Consider the following 26,519-nt stretch of genomic DNA (forward strand, 5'->3'; position numbering starts at 1 on the left):
AACAAGCTAAATTAAATCAGGGGGTGGGCAGCCAGCACATAAAGTTTTAGCCATTTTTTTCTTTTCAACACTAAACACGAACAACAATCATTCAAACAACGAAACAAAAACAGGTGTAAATTGACACACATGGACAGATTGGTGCACCAAGGACAGACAATAGACAGAGAGGGAAGAGAACTTGATGTCCTAAAGGGACCTAGAACCAGGACTAAGGATATCTCCAGTAGGAGCCAGAGAGGAAGCAGGATGTCTTCTGATTTCCTCCTGTCCCAAGGAGAGCTCTGAAATAGCTTATCTCTTTTGCTAACATGTCCTGGACAGGGGATACCTGCTTTTCTGAAACCTATTCTCTCTCTCTCTCTCTCTCTCTCTCTCTCTCTCTTTCTCATGTCATTTGAATACCATTTCTACTTCTGGGCACCATGGACAGCATAAATCTACTTGTGCTAAGAATTTTTCTAACATCTGTTTTTAAACCCTGCTCCTCTCACCTGATGCAACTCTTGGCTGTGGAGAAATGGCTATATAGAATTCCCCTGTCCCGTTGAGCTGTTACCCCTAGGTGAAGTTGGCTTCGGGTCAACACCTCTTCAGCCCAGCTGTATGCCCTTAATACACCTCCTGCAACAACAGCCTCCCTAAAATAAACTAACTAGTGTTAGCATTAATGTTGTTCATTACTGGGCAGGATACCATTACTTCTTCTGTTTTCTGTGGAGCTCCACTCAAGCCAGTGTTTCTCAGTGCTTCCTCCCACTTCCCCATTTTCAGGCCTCAAGCTATGCACCACCTGTAGCCATCCAGTAGCCACTGAGAACTGGGTTAACCTGAAAGGGGGGCTGGGAATGAAAAGGACTATGGGCTGCAAGAAAAGGATGAAGCCAAGATCAAGGCAAAGTTTAATTCTGCAGCTCCAGGTAAAAAGGGAAGACCACAAAACCCAACCTTTGTTTAGGCTGTATTATGTTGCAAAGCAAGCTCAGTGAGCTTATTTCAGGAACTTGCAGGTGCAGCAAGGCGATAACTCCACTTGAGCCTGCTCAAGGTTGGGGGAAGGGCATGGTGGTGCACCAGGGAGCATTTGAGATTTGAATCACTCCGATTATTTCCCTGTTTCAGAGTTTAATCATATGCTGTTTCTGCACTGTGTGGTAGGAGCAAATTGCGCAACTCGTATGAAGCTAATATTATCCAAGCACAGTTTAAAAAATTACCTTATGTAAAGAAAAAGGAAGAAATATGAGGAAGAAAAGTGTTCCTCTTTCAATCTTATTTATTCTTGTCTGAGGCAATAAACTGACTGTGGCTCATAGACACATATTTGAGAGTCTGGCATAGTGGTTTTTCAAAAGGAAATTTGAGCTTGTGAGGTTAGCCACAGTTTACAGAGGGTTGAAAGTCTAGGTAGGCTTACTTAACTGTCAGCCCTCTCACCTTTTTCGAAGGACATTTTCTGGAGCCTTCTTTGAATATTCATCAATGTCTGAAGAAATTGTTTATGCAAATCTCAAAATCCAGGACCCTGATAAAAAAGAAGAAACCCAGAAGTCTGACAAATGTGGGGGAAAAGGTAAGATTTTGAGCCATGGATGAGATGGCAGTGACCACAGATTCATGCAATGTGAATTTTTAATTTTTATTTCTTTAAATTTTAATATGCCATATGAATTTTTGTTCAGCCTTTCATTTAAACCCCAAATAACAAAGTGATTAAAAATAATTTTTTTCTTTAAAGCATAAGGTATTTCTTTAAGCCATTGTAATACAACATTGTATTTTACATTTTTAATATTAAATTAAATTGAGGTATGTGGAAAGAGATTGTATTTTCAAATGACAGTGTTTTATTGTGAAGGTTTTGTTTTGTTTTGGTGTGTGTGTGTGTGTGTGTGTGTGTGTGTGTGTGTGTGTGTGTGTGTGAAGCCATGGAATTAGGACTATACCTTATTCAGGAAAGTCATGGGCTTATATGTTCTTGCTAGATTTTTGAACGCAAACTGCTTGAAGTGTAGGAGAAAGACAAAGAAGGGGAGAACATTTTTTATTTTTAAATCTGGCTTCTCTCCTCATTGTTCATGGAGCTTGCTCTGATCCAGATCTTCAGGAGTTTCCATATTTTATCCTAGCATTCAAATCTCTACTCTTTGTCTTAAATTTAGGTTAAATTTAATCTGTGTATGTGTGTGCATATGTGTATGAACATGTATGAGTGTGTGTGTGTGTGTGTGTGTGTGTGTGTGTGTGTGCACGCGCATATGTGTACGTGTGTGTATATGTGTGCTTGTGCCACAGTGCTTGTGTGGCAGCCTGAGGACAGTTTGAGGAGACAGTCCTCTCCTTGCATCATGTGAACCACCAGGAATTTCCCTTAGGTTATAAGGCTTGCAAAGCAAGTACAGTTAGGCCCTGAGCTACTTCTGAGTCATGTCTCTACCTCATTGCTGTGCCTTTCTGCTGTTTTTATATTGCTGAGCATTCCATTTTAAGATTGCTCTTTTGGTAGATCTAAGGGAGTGGTTCTCTAATCTCAGATATCCAGTAAGATTGGAAGTTCAAGGCCTACTTGGGCTATGAGAGAGTTCAGAGTCAACCTGTGCAGTCAGTTAAGTGAGATCCTGTCTCAAAATAAGAGGTAAGAAGAGAGCTGAGGATACAGCTGAGTGCTAAAGCACTCATTTAGCATATTCAAGGCTCTACTCTCAATACAATATAACACAACATGACATACTCAGCACAACACCCAAAACATATCAAAACCTACAGGAAATTCCTTCACACTGTGCATTCTCTGTGACACATCCCCCTGGTTTTCACTATCCCTGTGGCTGAGCTGGTTTTGTTCTTCTGCTTGTCCTGGCTTGATTGTGTTCTTTGATGGAGCACTGGAGGGCTCTTCCTAGGTCTCTTGCTCTAGTGTCACTCTACATGCATTTCTAAGTTATCTCGTGGCTTTCACTCTCAAGTTCCTATCTATCTATCTATCTATCTATCTATCTATCTATCTATCTATCTATCTATCTATCATCTACCTATCTCTATCATCTCTATATATCTATTACCTATGTATCTATCATTTCTCTATTAATCAGTCATTTTGCACTTTGTTTCCTGTCCTTTAAAATGCGTCTAGATGACAACAAAAACACACACACCTTACTACTCTGTTTTATTAGTAGCCACAGTAGTGTCTAGTACCTAAATGGCACAGATCTGATAACTTTTAAATAACTGAATATATATATATATATATATATATATATATATATATATATATGTTATATATAAATGAGAAAATAATTATAACAAAAGATAGACTATGAGTTTGTATTTCAAACCTCAGATAATGACTGGAACATTTATAGTATTTTCACTAACAATAATTTTCCAAAATATTAAGAAATTAAATTTTATATTTTATATGTCACTTTGTGAGACTTCACAACATTGTTATGCTATCATCTGTTGATATAAACCACATTTCAGGAGCAGAGTAAGAGCATTAGGTTAGTCTTGAGTTACTTTCTTGAAACAATCTTTTTATGTATTCGTACACGGGGATAATTTAAATCATGTAATTTCTTAACACTAATTCATAATGTAAGTTTTTTTTAACTTTTTAGGGAAATGATATAGTTTGTGATTCGTCATCTATAAAATAATAAAAGCAATTCTATGAGAATGGTTTTCTTAAAAAAATGGCAAATATTGGAAAAATTTTAATGAGAAATTCAGGTCCAGACTAGGGGTAGCACAGAGCTGGGGGGGGGGGGCGGGTGACAGTGGGATACAGACAGTGACAACCTGCTTTGCTGAACTGCAGTCGCATTCTTAGCTTTAGAGGGGAGCACCCAAACAAGTGGAATTGCTTCCTCTGTTAAACACAACCTCCACATTCCAAAAGACCCCTCAGAAAGCTTCCTTCAGTCTCCTGAAACACACTTTCCACAAACATATCCGAGGACACATTCTACCAGTACCCCCATTTTCCCTTCTCTCTATTTTATGAGGTTTTCTTTACTTTTTTTGTGTGTCTTTTGTCAATCTAAGGGTTAATGTCTTTGCCTATGAGACTCATTTCTCATTCAGAAGAACTTAGTGAATATTTCTTCTTCTTTTTTTTAAAGTTATTGCCTTGATCTTATTGGTAAGATATTTGAGACATTTCATAAACAAAAAAATTCTGTGGGGTAAGACATAGCATAGTCAAAAAACTGAAGCGAATCCTGATGTCTTAGGATTTCCTATCTGATTACTCTTGAAAAAAGTCTGTGAATTTCTAGCAAAATACATAGATGAAATAATTGAGGGGAGGATGGATGGATGGATGGATGGATGGATGGATGGATGGATGGATGGATCAAGTTAAGGTATGATCTGCTTCTAGAATGCTGTGCTTTTTTATTTTCACAGTATCCGCCGATGCTTCCCATTCACAGCAAAAAACAGTCTTGATTCTGATTCTTCTATGCCTTCTGCTGTTCATTGGAATGGGGGTCTTAGGAGGCATCTGTATGTATTACCCATTCTTTAAAAAGAAATTTTACATTTAATTAAAGTATAGTTGCATCATCCCCACTTCCCAATAATCCCTCTCATTCTCCTGCCTTCTCCCTCTCAAATTATGTTACTGAGAATTTATAAGTCTTAAAATCATCTACTCTTTTCTTTTTTTCTTTTGTCTTTAAAAAAAAAAAAAAACCTGGAGTTTATACAACTTTGGCAACAGAAATGATAAAATCGAATCAATTGCAAAGGGCCAAGGAAGAACTTCAGGAAAATGTTTCCCTACAGCTGAAGCACAATCTCAACAGCTCCAAGAAAATCAAGAACCTTTCTGCCATGCTGCAAAGCACAGCCACCCAGCTGTGCCGAGAGCTGTATAGCAAAGAACCAGGTAGCCCTCAAACTCCATCTCTCAAAACTGTTTCCTGGGCAGCAAAAAACAAACAAACAAACAAAAAAAAAAAAACAAAAAACGAAAACCAACATGTAAACCTTAGAGTCCTTTAAGAACCACTTTCTTACAGAGTCAATATTAAATGTGAAACTAAATGAGTTTGGTAAATTAGTCATTGAAATTTCCCTAGTTAGAGACAAACAAGGAAAGCAGTTAAAACAACAAGCTGCCAACTTACAAGGTTCTGACAGCTCCATAATGAAGCACCACTTAGTATACACAGTTTTCCTAATCTGCAGTTTATTACCATTGCCCTGAGCACAGATCTCAAGAGATGATGGCATGGGAGGGAAGCCTCTTTGTACTCGATGGCATATTTGCTGCCATTCATTTTTAGAGTCATTAGTGAGTTCCCCAGTGATGGGCAATATTTTTGAATCGGGCCTGGTCCTAGAACATTTTTTGTTTGTCCAAGTTTTGTATCAGGTTTCTAGGGTGATAGATAGCGATGTGGAGGATTTGTTTTCTTTCTTGACTTAAAGAGAGGGAACACAGTAAATCAGGTCACTGTTACCCAGACAGGAAAGGATTAATTGTCAAGCGTGTTGAAACCAACCTGTAAAACTCTATCCTTCTAGAGCACAAATGTAAACCATGTCCAAAGGGTTCAGAATGGTACAAGGACAGCTGTTATTCTCAACTCAATCAGTATGGAACATGGCAAGAGAGTGTCATGGCCTGCTCTGCTCGGAATGCCAGCCTCCTGAAGGTTAAGAACAAGGATGTGCTGGTAAGGTTTTGTGTCTCTGTTCCCTCCAAAAAGGAATCAGCTTCATATCATGAAATAGGGAGTAAAGAGGGATACATTGGGAAGACATGTGGTGTCTTGACTCAGGATTGTTTTCCTGGCAAGCCCATTGGACTTGGTCTTGTACTTCATTGGACTGGGTCTTGTACTTTTGTCTTAGGGAAATCACAGTCAAGCTGAAACACACCAAATTTTAGCTTAAGTAGAATTTTAGAACCTTCAAGATAGATGAATAGATCAGGGACCCCCAGGATGCTCAGGTCTGTGTATTTCCAAGTTGGATGTGTAGAAGCAGGTTTCTGTGTATGTCTTCTGAATAGTTTTCCAAAGACAGAGTGGATGTTGATCATGGCGCAGGCTCACCACTTCCATAAAAACCACATGGTGCGTATTCTCTATTGTCATTATATTAGATCTTTTGTTATATCTTTTGTTGAGTAGGCAAAAAAAAAAAAATGCCAGCTTAACCCAGATAGGTTGATATATATGTAGATAAGCAGACTGCGTTGATGGAGAAGAAACAAATGCTAAACATATATTTCACAGAACTATTAGGATCAATGAAAAGTGAGTTCTCCTGCTAATTTATTTGTTGATGTTTAAGTGAGTGGTTCTCAACCTTCCTAATGTTGTAACCCTTTAATACAGTTTCTCAAGTTGTGGTGACTCTCAACCATAAAATTATTTTTGTTGCTACTTTATAACTGTAATTTTGCTATTGTTATGAATTATAAATATCTAATATTTCTGATGGTCTCAGGCAAGGCCTGTGAAGGGTTCACTCAACCCCCAGTGGAGTAGTGACCCACAGGATGAGAACCACTGGTCTAAATAATGTCTTTGTATTTCACGTATTAGTCAGTAGTTCTGATCTTTCACGTAGTAATCCTTTATTATTTTTCTTTGAGATGAGTCTCACTCAGTATCCCCAGCTAAACTCCAATTCACAGCAATCCTCCTGCCTCAGCCTTCCAAGGGCTAGAATTATCAGTGTGATCTGCTGATCCTAGACTGTAGCCATTTATTGTGGAGTAAAAATATCACCTTAATGGCTCGTCTTCTCTACCATGAGAAACATGTCATCTTTTATAGGAGAAAGGAATTCTCCTATAAAATAGATTATTCTGTCTCACTGACTTTTCTCAAGTGATTATTCACAATTATTTACTTAAAAAAATAACTGACTTAACCTCCCCTACCCCTATGTTACTTTGGCCAAAAATTCTGGGTGGTCTCTGGGCTCTGTAGTCACTATTTTTCTCTGACACTATGGCACTGTGTTCATCTTTTTCTGTTAAGTCTGGTTTGCAACCACTAACCACTTCCTTTGCCCCAGAGTGAATATTCAGTTGCCAAATATTTAAACCAGAAAATTAAGTTTTCACTGACTCTATACTAATGTTATTCAATGAATCAGTAAATTCTCTTCGTCATCAGCGGTGAAGGCTGAAGAGATCTCAGAGACTTCAACCCATTGTTGCAAAGTTCTTTGCAAAGAATTCAGACACAGAATGCAAAAAGTTGAAAGATTTTATTAGAAAGCAAAAGTAGAGCTGGAGAGATCACTAAGAAGTTAAGAACAATGGCTGCTCTTCCAGAAGTCCCGAGTTCAATTCTCAGCAACTACATGGTGGCTCACGATCATCCACACTGAGACCCAATTCCTTTTTCTGGTGTGTGTGTGTGAAGACAGAGTACTTATATATATTAAAATAAATAATTGCCTTGTGAGAATTTTACTGAAAAAAGATTCTGGAATGAACTAGGATTTGACCAGGATCTACCCTTTCTGTTTGTTCTGACCCAGACAGGTTGGGTGTGTTATGGTGTCAGATGCAAGGAAGAACTGTAGTTTTTGCAAGGCTGATCAGAACATAACAATGAAATAAATGACTATTTGAAATGACCAGGGTCAGCCATGGTTCTGACCAGCTCAGGTGGTGGTTTTTATTGCTTGAACTGTTACAGGATATCCTGCTGTAACACAGCTCTTTGATTGCATTAGCCTCTGGGCACTGAAGCTTCTGTATCATTCTTCCTGCCTCTACACAGCAGGCCCTTCTTTCTTTCTGCTAGGCAGGGAAATATGCTGTGAAACACTGTGGAACATCTTTTTATTATTAACTTGTTCTCTCATATGTTACACCCCCACCCTAATTTTCTCTCCTCTCCACTCAGCCCATCCCTCTAACCCTCCTCTGTTACCCTTCACAATAAGGCATGGCTCCCAGGGATATAAACCTAACACGCAATATGAAGTTGCCATAAAACTAGACCCCTCTCCTCATACTAAGGCTGGTTGAGGCAACCGGTAGGAGGAAAAGTAGGAGTAGGAGGAAAAGAGTCCCCAGAGCAGGCAACAGAGTCAGAGACAGCCCCACTTCTTATTAGGAATCCTACAAAACCACAAAACTACACAATTATAACATAGGCAGAGGACCGAGGTTAAACCCATGCAGGCTCTTTGATTGTTGATCCAGTCTCAGTGAGCCTCTGTGAGTCCAGGTTTGTTGATTCTGTGGGTTTCCTTGTGGTGTCCTTGATACCTCTGGCTCTTACAATCCTTTCTCCCTTCTTACTCAGGATTCCCTGAATTACACCTAGTGTTTGACTGTAGCTCTCTGCATCTCCTTTCTTCAGTTACTTGGATAGAGCCTCTCTAACGTTGATTATACCAGAAGCCAGGCTCCTATCTATGAGTATAGGAGAGCATCATTAGGGATAGTTTTACTTTTTTTTTTCTTCTGTGCATGTTTGGTTCTATCCTAAGTCTCTGAGCCATCTGTCCTCTGGTTTATGGTCCTACAGACTGTGACAGGGGTAGGCTTCCTGTCGGGGTATGGGTCTCAAGCTGGACCAGTCATTGGATGGACACTCCCATAATTTCTGGGCTACCTTTACCCCCAACACATCATGCTGGCAGGATTAATTGTAGGTCAAAGGTTTTGTGGCTGGGTTGGTGTCCCAATCCATCCACTAGAAGTCAAGCCTGGTTAAAGGAGATTGCCATTTCAGGCTTTGTATCTCTGTTTCATAAAAGTCTTAGCTGGAGTCATCCTAATAGATTCCTGGGAGTTTCCACTACACTAGGTGTCTACCTTGCCCCCAAATTGCCTCCCTAACCCCAAGCTACACTTGTCTCTTCTAATACCCTTTCTTTTCATCCTCTACCAACCTGATTCCTCCTGTGAGCGTCCACATCTGCCCCTAGGACACACACAATATCTATTCTATTTCCACTTCTTAGGGAGATTCATGCATCCCCCTTAATCCTTTCTTGTAACATAGCCTGCTTGGGTCTGTGGATTGCAGAATAATTACCCTTTACTTTATAGTTAATATCCACTTACTAGTTAGTACATACCATATTTGTCTTTCTAGTTCTGAGTTACCTCACTCAAGATGATCTTTTTTCCTAGTTGCATCCATTTGCCTGCAAATTCCATGTTATTTTTTTTAACAGCTGATTAATACTCCATTGTGTAAATGTACCACATTTTCTTTACCCAGTGTTTGGTTGAGTCACATCTAAGTCGTTTCTAGTTTTTGGCTATTATGAATAAAGCGGCTATGGACATAGTTGAACAAGTATCTTTGTGGTATGGTGGAACATCCTGAGAGTATTTGTCTAACAGTGGGTGGTATACCTGGGTCTTGGCAAATCTATTCCCAGTTTTCTGAGAAACTACCACATTGATTCCCAAAGTAGCTGTACCAGTTTGTGTTCCCATCAGCAATGGAGTAGTCTGATTCTGTTTCATATCTTACCAGCATGAGCCGTCACACATGCTTACGTTTTTTTACCTTAGTCATTCTGCCAGGTGTAAGATGGAATCTCAGAGTCATTTTGATTTGCATTTCTCTGGTGGCTAAAGATGTTGAACATCTCTTCAAGTGTTTCTCAGCCATTTGGGATTCATCTGTTGAGAATTCTCTATTTAGATCTGTACCCCATTTTTAATTGGATTATTTGGTTAGTTGACATCTAGTTTCTTGAGTTCTTTATATATTTTAAGACTAAGTCCTAAGTCAGAAGCAGAGTTTCTGAAAATCATTTCCCATTCTGTAGACTGCCATTTTGTCCTATTGATGGTGATCTTTGTCTTACAGAAGTTTTCAATTTCACAAGGCCTCTTTTATTAATTGTTAATTGTAGTGCCTGAGCCATTGGTGTTCTGTTCACGAAGTTGTCTCCTGGAACACTGATATCTTAAGAAACACTATCTATCTGTCTATCTGTCTATCTGTCTATCTGTCTGTCTATCTATCTATCTATCTATCTATCTATCTATCTATCTATCTATCATCTATCAATCAACCATGATCTATATATCATATCTATTATCTATTTATCTATCCCTTTTATTTTGAATATATGTATATATATGTATATATATCATATATCATCCTGTATATATATATATATATATATATATATATATATATATATATATATATATCATCCTGAGTGCAGCTTCCCCTCCCTTTCCTCTCCCCAGTCTCTCCCTCTACATCTCCCCTTTCCCCCAGAGCCACCTCATCTCCACCTCCCCTCAGAGAAGAGCAGGACTCTCAGAGTCACTAACCAAATACAGAATAAGAAGCTATAATCTATAAATCCAGGCACATAGTCTCACATCAAGGCTGGACAGGGCAACCCTTCTAAATGACATTGAAAAGTGGTAATGCTACTCCAAAGCTCTCATATAGTGTACAGATGTAAGAGACAACTTGTTAAAAAGGCTATTTCTGTTTCTGTAGGAATTTATAAAGTACAAGAAGCTACGCTATTTTTGGCTTGCATTGTTGCCCAGAAAAGATCGCACACAATATCCACTAAGTGAGAAGATGTTCCTCTCTGAAGAGTAAGTCTTTGGTCTTGTTGAATTTTTATGGTTAATCTTGAATGGAGACAATTTCTTCAGGAGCTTGGTAGATTGCCATTAACAGCAGCTTCAGTAGACACCACTTTTTTAAAGGCAACTGCCCCATCAGACTTCTGGGAAACCTACATTTGATTATGTAGAGAGTTGCCACACAAACCCTGCCATTATTTTGGCAAATCTCCAACAACCTACAGTAACCAAATTACAGGAACTTTTTTTTTTTTTTTTAATTACTGCTTACGGTTAAGAAGAGTGGAGCAAAAACCATTCACTAGATACCTTTAAGTACTTAATATTGCACGATATTCTGGAATTCAAAAGTGAATAAAAGATTGACAACTTTAAATTAGTCATCTTTGAGCTATATGTATAAGTTTGTGTTGAGAGTGCATGCATGTATGTTTGTGTGTGTGTAGTACATGTATGAATGGTGCACTTATATGTGATGCACATGTGGTATGTGGGTATGCGTATGTTATGATCTATCTATCTATCTATCTATCTATCTATCTATCTATCATCTATCTATATCTATCTATCATCTATCTATATCTATCTATCTATCTATCTATCTATCTATCTATCTATCATCTATCATCTATCATCTATCTATCTATCTATCTATCTATCTATCTATCTATCTCTAGTGCTTCTGGTGGAAATCAGAGGACAAATTCTGGTGTTATTTTTTAGATGTTCTCTACTCTCTCTTTCTTGAGGCAGAATCTGTCACTTGCCTGGAACTCTCCAACAGTGTAGGTTTCAGGGAGCGCCGGTGATCTGCGTGTCTGTGTCTTCCTAACACTAGGATTATCAGTGTGTGTTACCAAGATCAGATTTTATTCATGGGTTCTGGGGATTGAACTCAAGTCCTGTGCTTGCTAGGGAAGGACTTGGCTGATTGAACCATCTCCACAGTCCTGAAGTGGAGACTGTTGAGTCTAGTGATCGAAGACTCAATGGACAGACATTATAGCATCAAGAATTATATGAACTTAGTACACATAGGCTGCACCCATGGCTATATATGATTTTATAAGCATATTTAAGAAGGTATTTATAAATATACTGCTACAACTGGAATTGCACATTGTATTTGTTCAGCTTTCTTTTTTAAAGATTTCTTTCTTTAGTTATTTATTTATTTTATGTATGTGAGTACACTGTAGCTGTACAGATGGTTGTGAGCCTTCATGTTGTTGTTGGGAATTGAATTTTTAGGACCTCTGCTCACTTCCGTCAACTCCACTCACTCAGTCCCTGCTCGCTCCTGCCCAAAGATTTATTTATTATTATACATAAGTACACTGTAGCTGACTTCAGACACACCAAAAGAGAGCGTCAGATCTCATTACGGGTGGTTGTGAGCCACCATGTGGTTGCTGGGATTTGAACTCAGGACCTTCAAAAGAGCAGTCAGTGCCCTTACCCACTGAGCCATCTTGCCAGCTCTGTTAAGCTTTTTAAATGAGAATAAATGACGGTTTTATTTGCAGATAAAATCCCACTATATTTATTTTCTTTGAAATTTGGGAAACCCAATATGAGACTGGAAAAAGAAATTCTCAGTCTGCCAGATATTGATTCAGGCCCCACTTTTGTCATGAGGTGCAGAAGAGTCAGTGCTCACAGAAGCTGTAACAGGGTGTCTGAGACCTTGCACAGGACTTGTAGGTAGTTATGGGCTGTGAGCTAGGAACTAAACTTGACTTCTGTGCAAGAGCAGTGTGCACTTTAACCACTGAGTCATCTCCCTAGATCTTATATTGGCTAGGCAAGAACACTACTATCATGTTGCATTTCAAGCTTGTTAGTTCTGTTAGATCAGGATGCATCAAATAGGAAGTCATCCAAGGCCACCCTGCTGAAATTCTACCATGCGGAGGCTAAGCACAGTGACTTCTGCATGCTCACCACTGTAGGTCATGCCACAAACACTAGCTTCTGTTTCATGTTGTTCTTCCACTCAGCTAGAAATAAGTGTAGGAGTGTGGGTCAGAAAGGCAATGCAATGACAGGAATGGGGATAATTCCACATCGAGGAGAGATGGATGGAAGTCTCAAAGGTCCCATTTGCAGGGAAGCAGTACAGCCAGCATCAAGATGTGAATTAGGAGGGAAGACTAGGGGAGTCTTAATCTTTATAAAGAAGAATAAACATACATTAGAAATCACAACAAAAGAGAAGATAAGGCATTAAGAGCAGTAGATGTTTGACATTGTCAAACAATCCTTAAATAATAAGTGTAAGATCGTCATTCATGTGACACATGGGTGTGTGTGTGTGGGGTTGCATGTGTGTGTGTTTATGTGTATGTGTGGGGTGGTTTGTTTTGCGTGTGTGTGGGAGGGGGTGTATGTGTGATGCATGTGATGTGTGGTGTTATGTGTGTGTATGTGATTGATATGTGTGGTATGTGGTATTTTGTGTGTGTGATATGCCTGTGATGTGTGGGTTTTGTGTATATATATATATATACACACACACACACACACATATATATGGTATGGTGTGTGTTTTTTTGTGTGTGTATGTGTGAATGGTATGTTGTATAGTGCTCTGTGTGTATATAATTTTGTTGTTATTATTAGTGTTATTTGGTTTTTTCTGGAAGAGGGTGATGTTTACTTTGACATAATGGAAAAATCTCATTTTTTTCAACATTTACTTTAATTCTAATTATGTGTCTGTGTGTATGTTTCTTTATATGAGTATTCACACATGATTTTAGGTATCTATGGAGGCCAGAAGCATTGTATAGCCTAGAGCTGGATTTATAAGTGATTGTGAGCCACCTAATATAAACTAGGAGCTAAACTCAGATCCTCTGGAATTTCCATCTTAACCATAGAGCCATTTCTCCAGCTCCCTGGAAATCTCATTTTTGAAAATTTAGCTTGGTACACTCTTGCACAGTCTTAGGGGTAGACCTGACTAGGATTGCAAGAGAAGGAAGAAAAGATAAGCACCTAGATAGATAGAAAGTCTAGGCTGTCAGATGGAAAAGCTGAGGCCCCTCAGAAATTCACTCTGTTTATTATATACTGTTGGATGAGGTGGTGGGGTGTTTCAGGTAGATAAACAAGGAGCCAGGGATTATTGTATGCAGCTAAACAAGGAGGCAGTTTCAGTAGGAGCAGCCTCTGAAGGGGAGTGATCTTCAGGCCACAAATATCCAGGGGGAGGATGTCATGGTGAAAATTTTCTGCATATGTCATCAACATCAGCACACAGACCAGAGGAAGGCTTTGTCTGAGGGTCTGAGGCAGTGGTCCTTAACATGGCCAGCTCATGGCAACAACATACCCACTCAAACCTTCCCACACTCCAGGCTTCTTCTGCTCCTCATATGAACTGATGAACTTATTTGATGACTTTTATCAGTCTAAGAGTCAATGTCATGTTTATCAGAACGACAATATGTTCAACTTATAGATATGCATTTATCATCACTTACCCCATATTTCAGGCTACTAGTTAGTAGGGCTGCCTGAGATATTGCTATTGGGAACTATCACATGAGAGACAGTGCAGACTTGAGGTTTTCTTTCTTCTTCTTCTTTTTTTTTTCACACACATGCACACACACACACACACACACACGACTTAGGTTAGAGAGAAACATTTAAAATGTAAATAAAATAAAAACGAAAAAGATAAACACACAGAGAAAGAAAAGAAAAGCTAAGGTATGACTTTTATGAGGAAAGAAACTTTTAAAGATGCCATTAAGTTCACTTCTGTTGATCATCTACTGATGGGCATGCAGCCTACCCTTCAAAGAATAGATTCCCCAGTGAGACTTCCTTAGGAAAAAACTGTAATTTTCATTTGCAAGTGATCATCAATTGGAGATAGCTTCTGAGTCAGGGATGGTGGCATGTGTCCACTTCTCTTTTTAGTTCACTCATTGGTAAGTGGATATTTGCCCAGAAACTTAGAATACCCAATTTGCAAAACACATGCAACTCAAGAAGAAGGAAGACCAAAGTGTGGAAACTTTGCCCCTTCTTAGAATGGGGAACAAAATACCCATGGAAGGAGTTACAGAGACAAAGTTCAGAGCTGAGACAGAAGGAAGGACCATCCAGAGAGTTGAAGTTTTCTAAACTGGGTTTATGACATTATTCTAATTCCTATCAGCCACAGGAAGAGAGGCTACGTCTGGAATCAAATGACAGAAAATATTCCAGAGGTGGGAAATCAAAAAAATAGTTTTTCCCATCACATATTCTTACCCATCATCAACTGAAATTTAACTTAGACAGTAGATCACACAACCAATGTTATTTTGAAAATTCTCTTCTGTGGGTATAATCAAAATACAACTTTCCAAGTGTACTTATTTTTTCTCTTATAGGTCTGAAAGAAGCACAGATGACATAGATAAGAAGTACTGCGGATATATAGACAGGGTCAATGTTTATTATACATACTGCACTGATGAGAACAATATCATATGTGAAGAGACAGCCAGCAAGGTGCAGTTGGAAAGTGTGTTGAATGGCCTCCCAGAGGATAGCAGGTAGCTACTCTGAGTTGCTTGTCCCTAGCTGCTCTCCTGCTGTGATGGTTTGAATGAGAATGGCCCCCAAGGGCTCATTTGAATACTTGGTCCTCTGCTGGTGGAACTGTTTCAGAGACACCAGAAGGTGTGACCTTGTTAGAGGAGGTTGTGTCATTGAGAGTGGGCTTTGCGTTTTCAAAAGCCCATGCCATTCCCAGTTAGTTCTCTATCTTGTGCTTGTGGATTGAGCTGTGAGCTCACAGCTACTGCTTAGGACCTTGTCTGCCTGCATGCTGCTATCCTCCTCACCACAATGGTCATGGACTCTAACCCTCCCAAACCAGGAGCCAAATTAAATGCTTCTTTTTATAAGTAACCTTGGTCAAGGTGTTTTTGTCACAGCAATTGAAAGGTTGCTAAGACATCTGTCACTCAGAAGAACTGTAGGCAGTGTGCGTCTCCTCTCACACAAACACAGTAGCAGCAGTACAACTACAGTCCTGCCTCTCTGTAGTGTTTATGTCTAGATTTCTTTGTCTCATTTGCTGACTGCCACGATACTAAGTCATAGCTTTTCACCATGTATTTTCAGCATACAATGCGCTGAACACAAGACCATGCAGCCTATTTCTTCTCTTTTTTTTTTCCCCAAAGATAAACCAGGCAAATTTCAACCTCAAAGAAAATAAAGTCTGGAAAAATATAGAAAGCATAGTACGATAAGAACAATTTGTATTAAAGATGTATAAATACTTTAAAAAGATGTGAGGGAAAATAAACTTTGCAATTGACATAGCGAAGCATTTGATGAGTACTTTATACCCTGTCGTAATAAAGCTTAATAAACTAGGAGTAGATTTCCCAAATACAATCAAGCTTTGACATGAAATAAACAGCAAGCAAATGAACAAAACTCTGAAGTTTGAATTAACATCATAGTTCTAGCAAGAGAAAACATATTCCTAGTTTTAGAATAAGATAAGAATGAACGTTATTAAATCACTTCATTCGTCATTATTAATACGAAGAGCAGAACACCAATGGATGTTAAAAAATGAAGCTGGGCAAAGATCAGAATTAGACCAAAGCTGGGAGGACAATAGATGGGAGTATCTATTGCTAACCCACCCTGGTTAGTGAGGCCAAGTGGACTGAAGAAAATACCAGAGATCCATGTGGGGACACCAGGGGATGCCACACATTTGGGTTCAGGAGTAGAGCGATCAAAGCACTTCTCATTTGTATTATTAAAGCAATCAAGACACAAGGTGGCTTTTCGTCTCCAATTTGTGAGGGGGACCTGAAGGTTAGAGGTCAGTCTTCTTGGAAGTACCTGGTGTTGAGTAGGTTTTACAATCACAGCAAAAGAATATACTTGGTGTTATGTCTTATCATCTTTGGTCATGTGAAAAGAGACAAGAATATTCTTCCTAGGCCTTTGCCTTTCCCACAGAAATGATTTGGACACACCATCCATGGTGTTGCCTTCATGTCCTTCCTTCCAAGTGCATCCACTTACCAGTTCCTGCAATTTGGTCCAGACCGCAAACATATGGAAAAAACATTGTGTACTCTGTACCATCCACAGGTCATGGTAAGTTCATAGCTTTCTTCCACAGGCTCCCTCAATCTTTCATCTTTTCTTAATGACCTTCAACATCATGATCCGCAGAATGTTCTGAGTTTCCAAAGAATTCAGAAGAGAATTATTCCCTTATACTACTAGATAAGATGCTCTTTGCTGAAATCTATGAGACTATTGACACTTGGTTCCAGGTGAAAATAATGTATAAACATTTGTCACTGTGTATAGTGTTAATGCATTGAAACTGAATCTTAACACTTTCAAATCTAGACTTTTGAATTTGTTCGCTAAAACAATTGTTAGTGCTAGCTGCTGCACAATTATGGTAGTAATAAATAGTTTGGTAGAAGATCTGTAGTGAAATAGACTCCGGACACACAGAATACTGACCAAGAAAAGCTTCAAGAGGCTAAGAGGAACCAGTTTTTTCCCTGGAAGCATACTGCCCTCTAGTGGTGGCACAGAAGAACTTTCCCCTGGCGTCTTAATAAAGGGAGCCTTTAGTTGAAATAAAACCACCACAGGTCTAACTCTGATGGAAATAGACCTGGTCTCCACCGGCAGCGCCCCTGCACCGTGTCCATCCAATCCTATTTACTGTGGAAGGCATTGAAAGATACTCAACCAAGCGGGGTAGTGCACAACTGTAATCTTAGAACTCAGGAGGAGGCTGAGTGCAGGGGAACAGCTGGGTTCTGGGCCAGCCTCAGCTACACAATGATTTACTATTACACCCCAGTTGGTTTCACAGACATCTACACGGTCTTTCTTGTTGAATTTAGTAACTCTGGAGAGATTTACAACCCACACACTTTTGGGTCATAATTAATCAGTTGTATGGATTTGACTTACTTCTTTAAATGAAACTACCTTTGGGTATGCAAAGAGAAAACATATTTTAAGCACAGCAGCATCTCTTTCCCAGGCCATAGTGTTTGGTCACCGTGTTTATCACAGCAACAGAGAATAAACTAGGACAGCCTGTGGTCCCAGAATTATGGAAGTGGAGGCATGAAGGTCAGAGTTCAAGGTGATCTTCAGCCCAGTGACTTCAAGTCCAGCCTGAGATCAGCCTGTGTCAAAAAAAAAAAAAAAAAAAAAAACCAACCAAAAAACAAGCAAACAAACAAACAAACCAAAAACAACAACAACAAAAAAAAACCCAAAAGCAAACTAAAAAGAAAAGTGTAGAACTTCACTATTTAAATGACCTTCCACTCAAATAAAAGTCTCAATATGCTTTGTGGTCTTTGAACAACATAAATCGTAGAAAAGTAAAAGTTTCAAATGAATACAATCCAATGGACACCATGTCTATTTAAAGGCTATGGGCATTTCTGAGGCAGGATCAGGATTTAATAAGAGAAAATCCCAAAGACTCTCAGAATATTAAATATGGAGATAGAGAATTACAAAGTGAAATATCAAAACTCCCTTCATTTATCTTTCTTTAAATTTTGTGTATTGTTCATGAGGAGAGCAGAAGAAGACATCTGAGCTCCACGCATTTTCAGCACACTTGTGCAGGAGGCCTGCCTTGATAATTGCGTGCTGGAATCTCTTTGTGGTCCTCGATATTCTACAGGAAGCTCTCTTAATCTTTAGTCATTTTTCCATACCTGTCTTTGATCTCATTAATGAAGCTTTAATGGCAGAACCTTATGTATGAGGATTTAATAAACTGATAGAAATATTTAATTTACTAAATTAAAACCCTGATGCTGCCTCATCCAAACCTCGCTGAAAGCAAGGGAAGCGACCTAAGTGTTGTAGCTGATGCTCAACAATCAGTTGATCTCGGAGCAAAATCCCAAATAAAATAAGATCAGACCCAAAGCTTGTTTAATAACATATATCATGATGAAGAGCGACATTCCTAATGACCTTTAACTGAATATCTTATGAGTGGAAAAGCAGTTGGGAATATGTTAGAGGGCCTGTCATCCTGGAATTTTCTGAAATGCAAATTATGCATTGAAGGAAAAAAAATGGAACTTCACAGAGTCTACTACTGATGGAAAATATACTGGATGCATCAATGAAAGAAAAAGTTGAGCAGAGGAAGAGAAAGGAACTGAGTGTTGGTAGAAAAACTAAAAGCCCCACTGCTTAAGAGAACAATGAAGTAAATTCTCTATCTGTGAAAGAAAGAAGTTGCTGCTCATTATGGAGAGTTCTTTCTAACATTTACCATCTACTAATTTTAGATGATACCCTCCCCACAGTGGACAGGCAGTGCTCTGTTTCTCCATCTCCAGAGAGCACCACATCCAATGAGCCTGGCTAGGTAGGATTAGCTGTCTTCTAAAACTCCTTTCTGGCAGAAATGAGAAACAAGCTGTTTATTTCCAGGGTGATCTGATTTCATTTCTGCTGTCCACCATTGTTTTTGTCTTAAGAACCCAGTTCATACCACAGTGAGGCTGGCTGTGTTCTTAAAAACCTTCACAGGGAGGGAGGGACCTGGGTGAGAAAGGGGAGGGGAATGGAGGGGAAAATGGGGCAGGGTAAGGTGGGTGGGCATCGTAGGAGAGAAGCCCAGAGTGCCAAGAAAATGAATGGAAATATGTGGCTGCCAGGGATTGGGGGAAGGATTAGAATGTCCCAGAGACTTGGGATGTGAGAGACTCCCAGGACTGATTGGGAGTGACCTTAGTTGAAGTATCCAACAGTGGGAAGATGGAACATGAAGAGACCTTCTCCAGTAGTTAGACAGGGACCCCAGTGGAGAGATAGGGACACCACCCCACCTTCCAAATTTTTCACCCAGAATTATTCCTGTCTGAAAGAAATGAGGGGACAAAAACAGCAGAGATTGAAGGAAAGGCCATCCAGTGACTGGCTGGCCCAACTTGGGATTCATGAAAGAGTTAGGGGAAGGACTGAAGGAGCTAAAAGGGATGGCAACCCCACAGGAAGACCAACCGTGTCAACTAACTCGGACCTCTGGAAGTTCCCAGAGACTAAGCCACCAACCAGAGAGTATACTCGGGCTGGGATGTTCTCTGAGGCCTGTCGCACATATGTAGCAAAGGACTGCCTTGTCTGGCTTGAATATAAGGTGGTGGGGTTGGGATGGGGAAAGCACCCTTTCAGAGGCAAAGAGGATGGGGTAAGGAACTCTGGGAGGAGAGACCAGGTCGAGGGCAACATTTGGGATGTAAATAAATAAATAAATAATAAATAAATAAATAATAAATAAATAAATAAATAAATAATAATAAATAAATTAATTAAAAAGACTTTTACGTTGTATCAGACTTTTTTCTTGTATGATACAATGATATATCCTAGTAAAACCTGTTATTTGTTTTCAGACAGGATTTTGCCATATAATTCAGGTGAGGCTCAGTCTTGTGTTTGTTCCCATTCATTGGCTTGAACTCATGGTCCTCGTGGGTTTTTTGCTTATTTGTTTGTTTGTTTTTTAAGCCTAAAATAAAGCTTTTCCTGAAGACAAGTTACTATCAAATCATCACAGCAAAGACATGCCTAAGAGCAGGAGACAAAGACAAGATGAAGAGGCACAGAGTGATTTTCGATTTTCTGAAGAAATTCTCTCCTCTCTCTCTCTCTCTCTCTCTCTCTCTCTCTCTCTCTCTCTCTCTCTCTTACACACACACACACACACACACACACACACACGCACACACACACACACACATTATCTCTCTCCCTACCCCCCAGCCCCCATTTTTAGAAATAAATAAGCAGACAGAAATATTACATCAAACCTAAGAGGTAGAGGATTCCCACAGGAGTTTACTCATGGGGGTAATGTTCTCAGAAACACAGTTGCTTAATTGGAAATAATGGCCTTTTTTAAATCAGTTCCTCCCGAGTTTGTTTTGTTTCTGCAGAGCTTTCAATTCCAACTGATAAAGAATGAGAAACATGAACAGGCATGGATGCTATCTTTGTCTGCCTCATTTCTGGGCAACATCTCACAGGGGACACAGGAAAAATAAAAATAACCCACATACAGCAGCCCCAGATCTGGGAATTCCCTGGGCTGCCCTCCACCTGCCGCTGACCCCTTAGCCCCTGCTCCCTCATCCTGGATACCTGGTGCATGGCTGCATGAAGAATGTCTTTGTCCACACTCTGATGATTTTCCTAGAATAAGCGGGAGATAGAGAAGAAAAGATTTGTCCCAATTTGCTCCCTATTTCTGGAATAAATTAGATGCTATGACCAAAAGGTCATGGTTTATTTCCCTTATAGATTACAAAACCCAAAACAGGAACTTGAAAGTAAGAGCTGAAGCAGAGCCATGGAGAGTGCAGCTAACTTGATTTCATTCCCAGGCTTGCTCAGCTTGTTTTTAATACAACCCAAGAGCAGGAGCAGCACCTCCCCGGTGAGATGGGCTCTTCCACATCAACCGCACACAAGAAAACACCTCACAGACTTTCCTATACAGGCCAATCTTACGAAGGCATTTTCTCAGCTAAGGTTTCCTTCCCAGACGACACAGACTTGTGCCCAGGTGACAAAGAAAACAAACCAAACCTAACCAAACAGAACAAAACAAAACAAAACAAAACAAGTACAGTGTTGAACATCTCCTTGCAAGAAAAGCATCAGTGGTGAGAACCACTCAGAGCACTCTGTGGGTCGGGGCACAGACTAGAAGGACTGAGGGGTTCTATCGTTCAAGGACCCACAGGGAATGGTCCTAGAAATAACAGCTATATTTATATTTAATTGGTATTCACTCGACACCTCCTTTGTATATCTCATTTGTTTCTTACACACTCACACACACAAAATGCTGGGGAAAAGAGGATCTTTAAAATCATATATGTATATATACATATATATGATATATATGTATTAAGTATATATTATATATAGTGTTTTATTTACTATTTTTATAGATTTATTTATATACTATATAAATGTATGGTATTATTTACATGTACATGTATATATAAACATATATATGCATATGAACATATAGATACTTTTTGCTGTTGACTCAAAGGCTGCGGGGCTGCACACATCTGTGGGGGACAGTGTGACATTTCTGTTTAATGACCTGACAAACAGTTGTCACATTCATCACTTCATATCTATCACTGATTTATGTTAAGAACATCCAAAATCTCTACTAGATTTTTGTTTTGTTTTGTTTTGTTTTCGGTTTTTCAAGACAGGCTTTCTCTGTGTAGACCCGGCTCTCCTGGAACTCACTTTGTAGACCAGGCTGGCCTCAAACTCAGAAATCCACCTGCCTCTGCCTCCCGAGTGCTGGGATTAAAGGAGTGCACCACCACACCCGGCTCTACTAGATGTTTTAATTATAGAATTCGTTGCCAACCATAGTTATGTCATGTGCTATTGAGTATTAGCAGTTATGTTTTCCACTAAACTGCACTAAGTACCTAAGTTCATCTCTATTCTTCTACTGCCATCCCAGGCTCTGGAAATCAGTTCTCTTCTCTCTACTTATATCAGATGATGTTTTAGCTTTCACATGTAAATGAGAACACATGGCACTTGTGACATCTATACCTGATTAATTTAACATAACAAATTTCATTTAACATGATACTCTGGTTTCATTCATGTTAACATAATACTCATGTTTCACTCATTACAAATGTCAAAATTCCATTCATTTTTATGGTTGAATAATATTTCATTCTGTGTATATATTTTCTCATTTATTCATTTATTAGTTGTAAGATAGGGCTTCACTATGTTGCTAAGAATTGCTTTAGATTTTCTATATAGCCCAGGCTAGGCTGGTCTCAAACTCTTAGTGACCCTCCTATCCCAGTCTTCTCTTTTTTAAACATGATATTTTCATTAATTTTTTGTCTAACACTATTTGAACATATTCACCCCTGCCACAACTCTTCTCATAGCCCACTTCTTCACTCTCTTTTCCCTTCCCACACAGCTTTGAATTCTCTTCATTCCTCACCCTCATATCACATTTTCTTCATCTATTTACATCTGAGATGATTATTATAATCAAATTATTGGCTTTATTTTGTTATTGAGTTGTTTGAGTTCTTTGTATACTCTTGGTCATACAGATGAGTGGTTTGTGGGTTTCCCCATCCTAAAGGCTTTCTCTTCATTCAGTGGGCCGTTTCCCCTGACAATCAGTCTTAAAACTCAACAGCATTCCACCTGTCCATTTAGCCCTTCTTAGCTGTGCTTTTGGAAATAGATTCAAAGATCCTTTGCCATAGACAGTGTCCTGAGCCATTTCTGCTATGTTTTATTTCATTAATTTTAGTTCCTTAGTCTTGTATTTGTTTGCTTAATTCACTTGTAGTTAGTTTGACCTAAGGAAGAGAGAGAGAGAGAGAGAGAGAGAGAGAGAGAGAGAGAGAGAGAGAGAGAGAGAGAGAGTTCAGCTTTACCATCTGCAGATAGAGACCTGGTTTTCCTATCATTCCGTAAAAGAGAACAAAATCTCTTACTGGAACTAAACTGTCCATATACTTGCACATTTCCTCCAGGTTCTCCATCCTGGGTGATTGCTTTATGTGACTGTTTTATGTGTCATGCTCTTTTTATTATAGTGGCAGATTTCCCGAAGTTACCATTATTTCTGTCTCTCTTATAACCTTCCATGATCTTGCTTGGATGTACAATTATTTTTAGGAAAACTCAGTGTATGAGAACTAACTGGTAAAGGTGAGAGATGCCAAGAAACTGAAAAAGTATATCTGGGCTTGCACAGAGCAGAACAACACATCAGGGCACAAGGATAGAAGCATGCTTTTGGCAGCAGCAGCGTGGAGGATCCCCACATCCAAGGAGAGAAGAAGGGATTGATATGTTAAGCTACAGAAAGATGGGTCTGGGCCAAGTAGCTTGTGCCTGGGCTTCCTGTTAAAAAGGTCAGCAATCTGCTGTTGCCAGGGAACAACAGTCTGTGCATCAATGGTCATCAAAAAATAGTTGGCTGTTTTAATGACTATTGTTATTTTATAGTGCTTATCAAACAGGCCTGGGTATCCTGGTTGCTCCTTTAACACAATAATTATTTTTTTTAAAAAAATACCAATATAACTTACTATTATTTATATATTCTTTTAGACAACAGTATTATTTATTATTGGCTTCATGGTATTTTTTTTATATCTATTACTTGACTTCAATAATTCAAGTTAACTACTCAGCCAAATTTCATGTCATTCTTTCTGTCTTTGCCTTAAAGTCTTAATAAGCATAAACTTTATTTGCTCTATTTTTCATAACAGCATAAAAATAATTAGGGAAAACAAAAACTATCACAAAGAAAAGAGCTCCAAGGGAATGCACAAGAATCAAAGACACACTCAAGTGTGCACACACTCAGGAGTTCCATAAAAAGACTGAACTGAAAACTGTAATGTGTCCGCAGAGGACCCGGTGCGGACTCACGTAGCTCAAGTCCCATGTTGGCCGCTTCGGTCTCTGTGAGTTCATACGAGCTTTGTTCAGCTGATTTAGAGGGCTGTGTTCTGGTGTCCTTCACCCTATCTGGCTCCCACACTCCTTCTGCCTCCTCTTGCTCAGGGTTCCCTGAACAAGAAGTATTTTTGCTACTACTGCAGAGAGAGCTATCTACTCTGACACTGGCATCAGCATTTTTGTCTGTGTTGAGATCAGGATGAGGCTGTTCCCCATAAACTCAAGCATTTGAACATTTGTCCCCGAGGTAGTGACATTCCTTGGGGGAAGTTTATGAGGTGTCACCTTGCTGGAGAAAGTATGTCAGTGGGGGGTTGGCTTTGCAAGCACAGAGCCTCACTGTAGTCCAGTTCATTCTGCCTTGTGGTACTTTCAGATAAAGATACAATCTCTCAGCTTTCTGCACTGGCACTATGCCTTCTGTTGCTGTCCACATCACTCTGGAGCCACAAGCCCAAGCAGACCCTTCCTTCTACAAGTTACCTTGATCATGGAGTTTTAATCCTAGCGACAGAAAAGTAATGTGTACTACCAGCCTGCTCAGGAAATTTGTACTGAGGTCATTTATTCAGGGTGAGATCCTATAAAACATTACAAAGCTTATCACATTTAAAATTTTCCAGTTCTACCTCCCCAAGGACCATATCTGATCCTGTAGATCTGAGATATAGTCCCCAAAGATCTATCCATCACTCATTCACCTATCTATCATACATCTGTCTTTCTATCATCTGTCAGGGGCAGAGAAAAGAGAAATTCCTGGGAGGGATTCCCACCTCAGAGGCCAGCTATCAGAATGCTGTAAAGGATAATGGTGCACTCTGATACACAAAGGGCAGCCAGTCTCCAGGAATAGATACATCTGAATCTCCTCTGCAGAGGCTAGTGAGGATAGTGTGGTGACAGCAAGATGCAGGGAGGAAGGGACAGATGATCTGACCTTATCAGAATCCAGAGCCTCTGGGAAACTAAACAAAGTTTCTTTTCAAACAGGCATAAAAGTCAGAGTGACCATGAGCTAGGCAGGAGAAGATACAAGATGCCAGGCAAAAACTATAATAACTCCTTTATGGGAGCAAAATAACCAGCAAAGACAATCAGGGTCTACAAAGCAGATTCTTTGGTTAGAGATAGAGGGAAAGCAGGAGCAATCAGCTTTTCCAAGGGAAGAAAGAGATACCGAAAGCTGTGGGAGATAAGTGCAGACTTTTGACGTTTAATGAGTAGTTCCACTCTGTGAGAGAACCTACAGATGAGAAATGGAGGAGTAGAGCTGCAGTTTAGATCCACGTGTGGGCGGTAGATGCTGTGCACTGACACTGTGTTGAAAGTAATGAAAGTATTTTAATGTGTACTTAACATTTCAGTGTTAAGTCTTATTAAATATTAACTCTGAACCTTACTCTCTACTTCTAGAATTTTCTTGGATATCTATATCTATCTATCTATCTATCTATCTATCTATCTATCTATCTATCTATCTATCTATCCCTGTATATAATATATATAAAAATACTTTTAAATTTAAAATATATTATATATGTACATATAATATATATTGTATATAATATATAGTAATACATAAAATATATGTGTATATAATATATAATACAACCAATTATAAGAAATAATATGTATGTATATATATATTATACTATTATATAATGTATATATTATAATGATGTCGTAATTTTAACATTTTAAAGACAATAAGATATTGGGTAGTATTGTGAAGTTGTTTCAAAGAACTGTTACAATGTTCAGAATGCAGTCCATTTTCCAGAGAAATTTGGGCTACTGTTCAAAATTGGTACCACAAGTTAATTTAACATCCTTTTTAGATGATACCTATACAGTTAGTTCATAACTAAATAATGAGGAATTAAATACATTTCATTCATGAATTTCCTGAAATCAGTATTTTGTATCAGAAAGATTTCTGAAGCCTAGAGTCACAGCATTTAGCTCCTATCAGGATCTGTTTCAGGAAACAGAGACTATTCCAGTAAAGCTTAAAAAAATTGTTCTGAGAGCATGTCTTCAAATAATATTTTAGTATTTCTCAGAAGAAAATAAAATATGTAGTAACAGAGAGCTGACTCAGCATTTCTGAACACTTGCAGAGCAAACATTTGGACAGGAGTTCAGATATCAACTCTGCTGTAAAAGCCAGGTGTGGTCAGGCACCTGCCTGTAACTCCACACCCAGTGAGCAGAAACAGGAAGATGACTGGCGATTGCTGGCTTCCGGTCTAACAGAAGAAAAAAAATTCACAAGATCCTCTTTCAGGGAGAGAATCTGTACTCAAAGAGATGCAGTGGGGAGTGTTGGAGGACAGCATTCAGTGCTCTCCTCTAGCCTCTTCATGTATGCACAGGTACAGGTATCTACACATGTGCACATACACACAGA

The 26,519-nt window shown here is 39.1% G+C and overlaps 1 protein-coding gene across 2 annotated transcripts; it reads left to right on the forward strand.

The window, feature by feature from the left end:
- The first annotated feature begins 844 nt into the window (after positions 1 to 844).
- Clec12a (C-type lectin domain family 12, member a) lies at positions 845 to 16,365 on the forward strand. 2 transcript variants are annotated; one of them, XM_011241323.3, is made up of 7 exons: positions 845 to 920; positions 1,449 to 1,573; positions 4,414 to 4,512; positions 4,709 to 4,897; positions 5,539 to 5,690; positions 10,470 to 10,573; positions 14,956 to 15,478. In XM_011241323.3, exons 2-7 carry the CDS (start codon positions 1,483 to 1,485, stop codon positions 15,122 to 15,124), a joined length of 804 nt encoding a protein of 267 aa, XP_011239625.1. In that variant the 5' UTR covers positions 845 to 920; positions 1,449 to 1,482; the 3' UTR covers positions 15,125 to 15,478. The 2 variants fall into 2 exon arrangements, with proteins under 2 accessions (XP_011239625.1, NP_808354.1); NM_177686.4 differs by lacking the exon at positions 845 to 920 and having other exon boundaries at positions 1,306 to 1,573; positions 14,956 to 16,365.
- Positions 16,366 to 26,519: the final 10,154 nt, after the last annotated feature.

This window comes from Mus musculus, chromosome 6 (genome assembly GCF_000001635.26).
Source record: "Mus musculus strain C57BL/6J chromosome 6, GRCm38.p6 C57BL/6J".
Lineage (NCBI taxonomy): Eukaryota > Metazoa > Chordata > Mammalia > Rodentia > Muridae > Mus > Mus musculus.

Coding starts and splice junctions, on each gene's coding strand:
- Clec12a (XM_011241323.3), top strand. CDS start 1,483: ATGTCTGAAGAAATTGTTTATGCAAATCTCAAAATCCAGGACCCTGAT. Junction 4,513..4,708: donor GGGGGTCTTAGGAGGCATCT/GTATGTATTACC, acceptor AAAAACCTGGAG/TTTATACAACTTTGGCAACA. Junction 4,898..5,538: donor GCTGTATAGCAAAGAACCAG/GTAGCCCTCAAA, acceptor CTATCCTTCTAG/AGCACAAATGTAAACCATGT.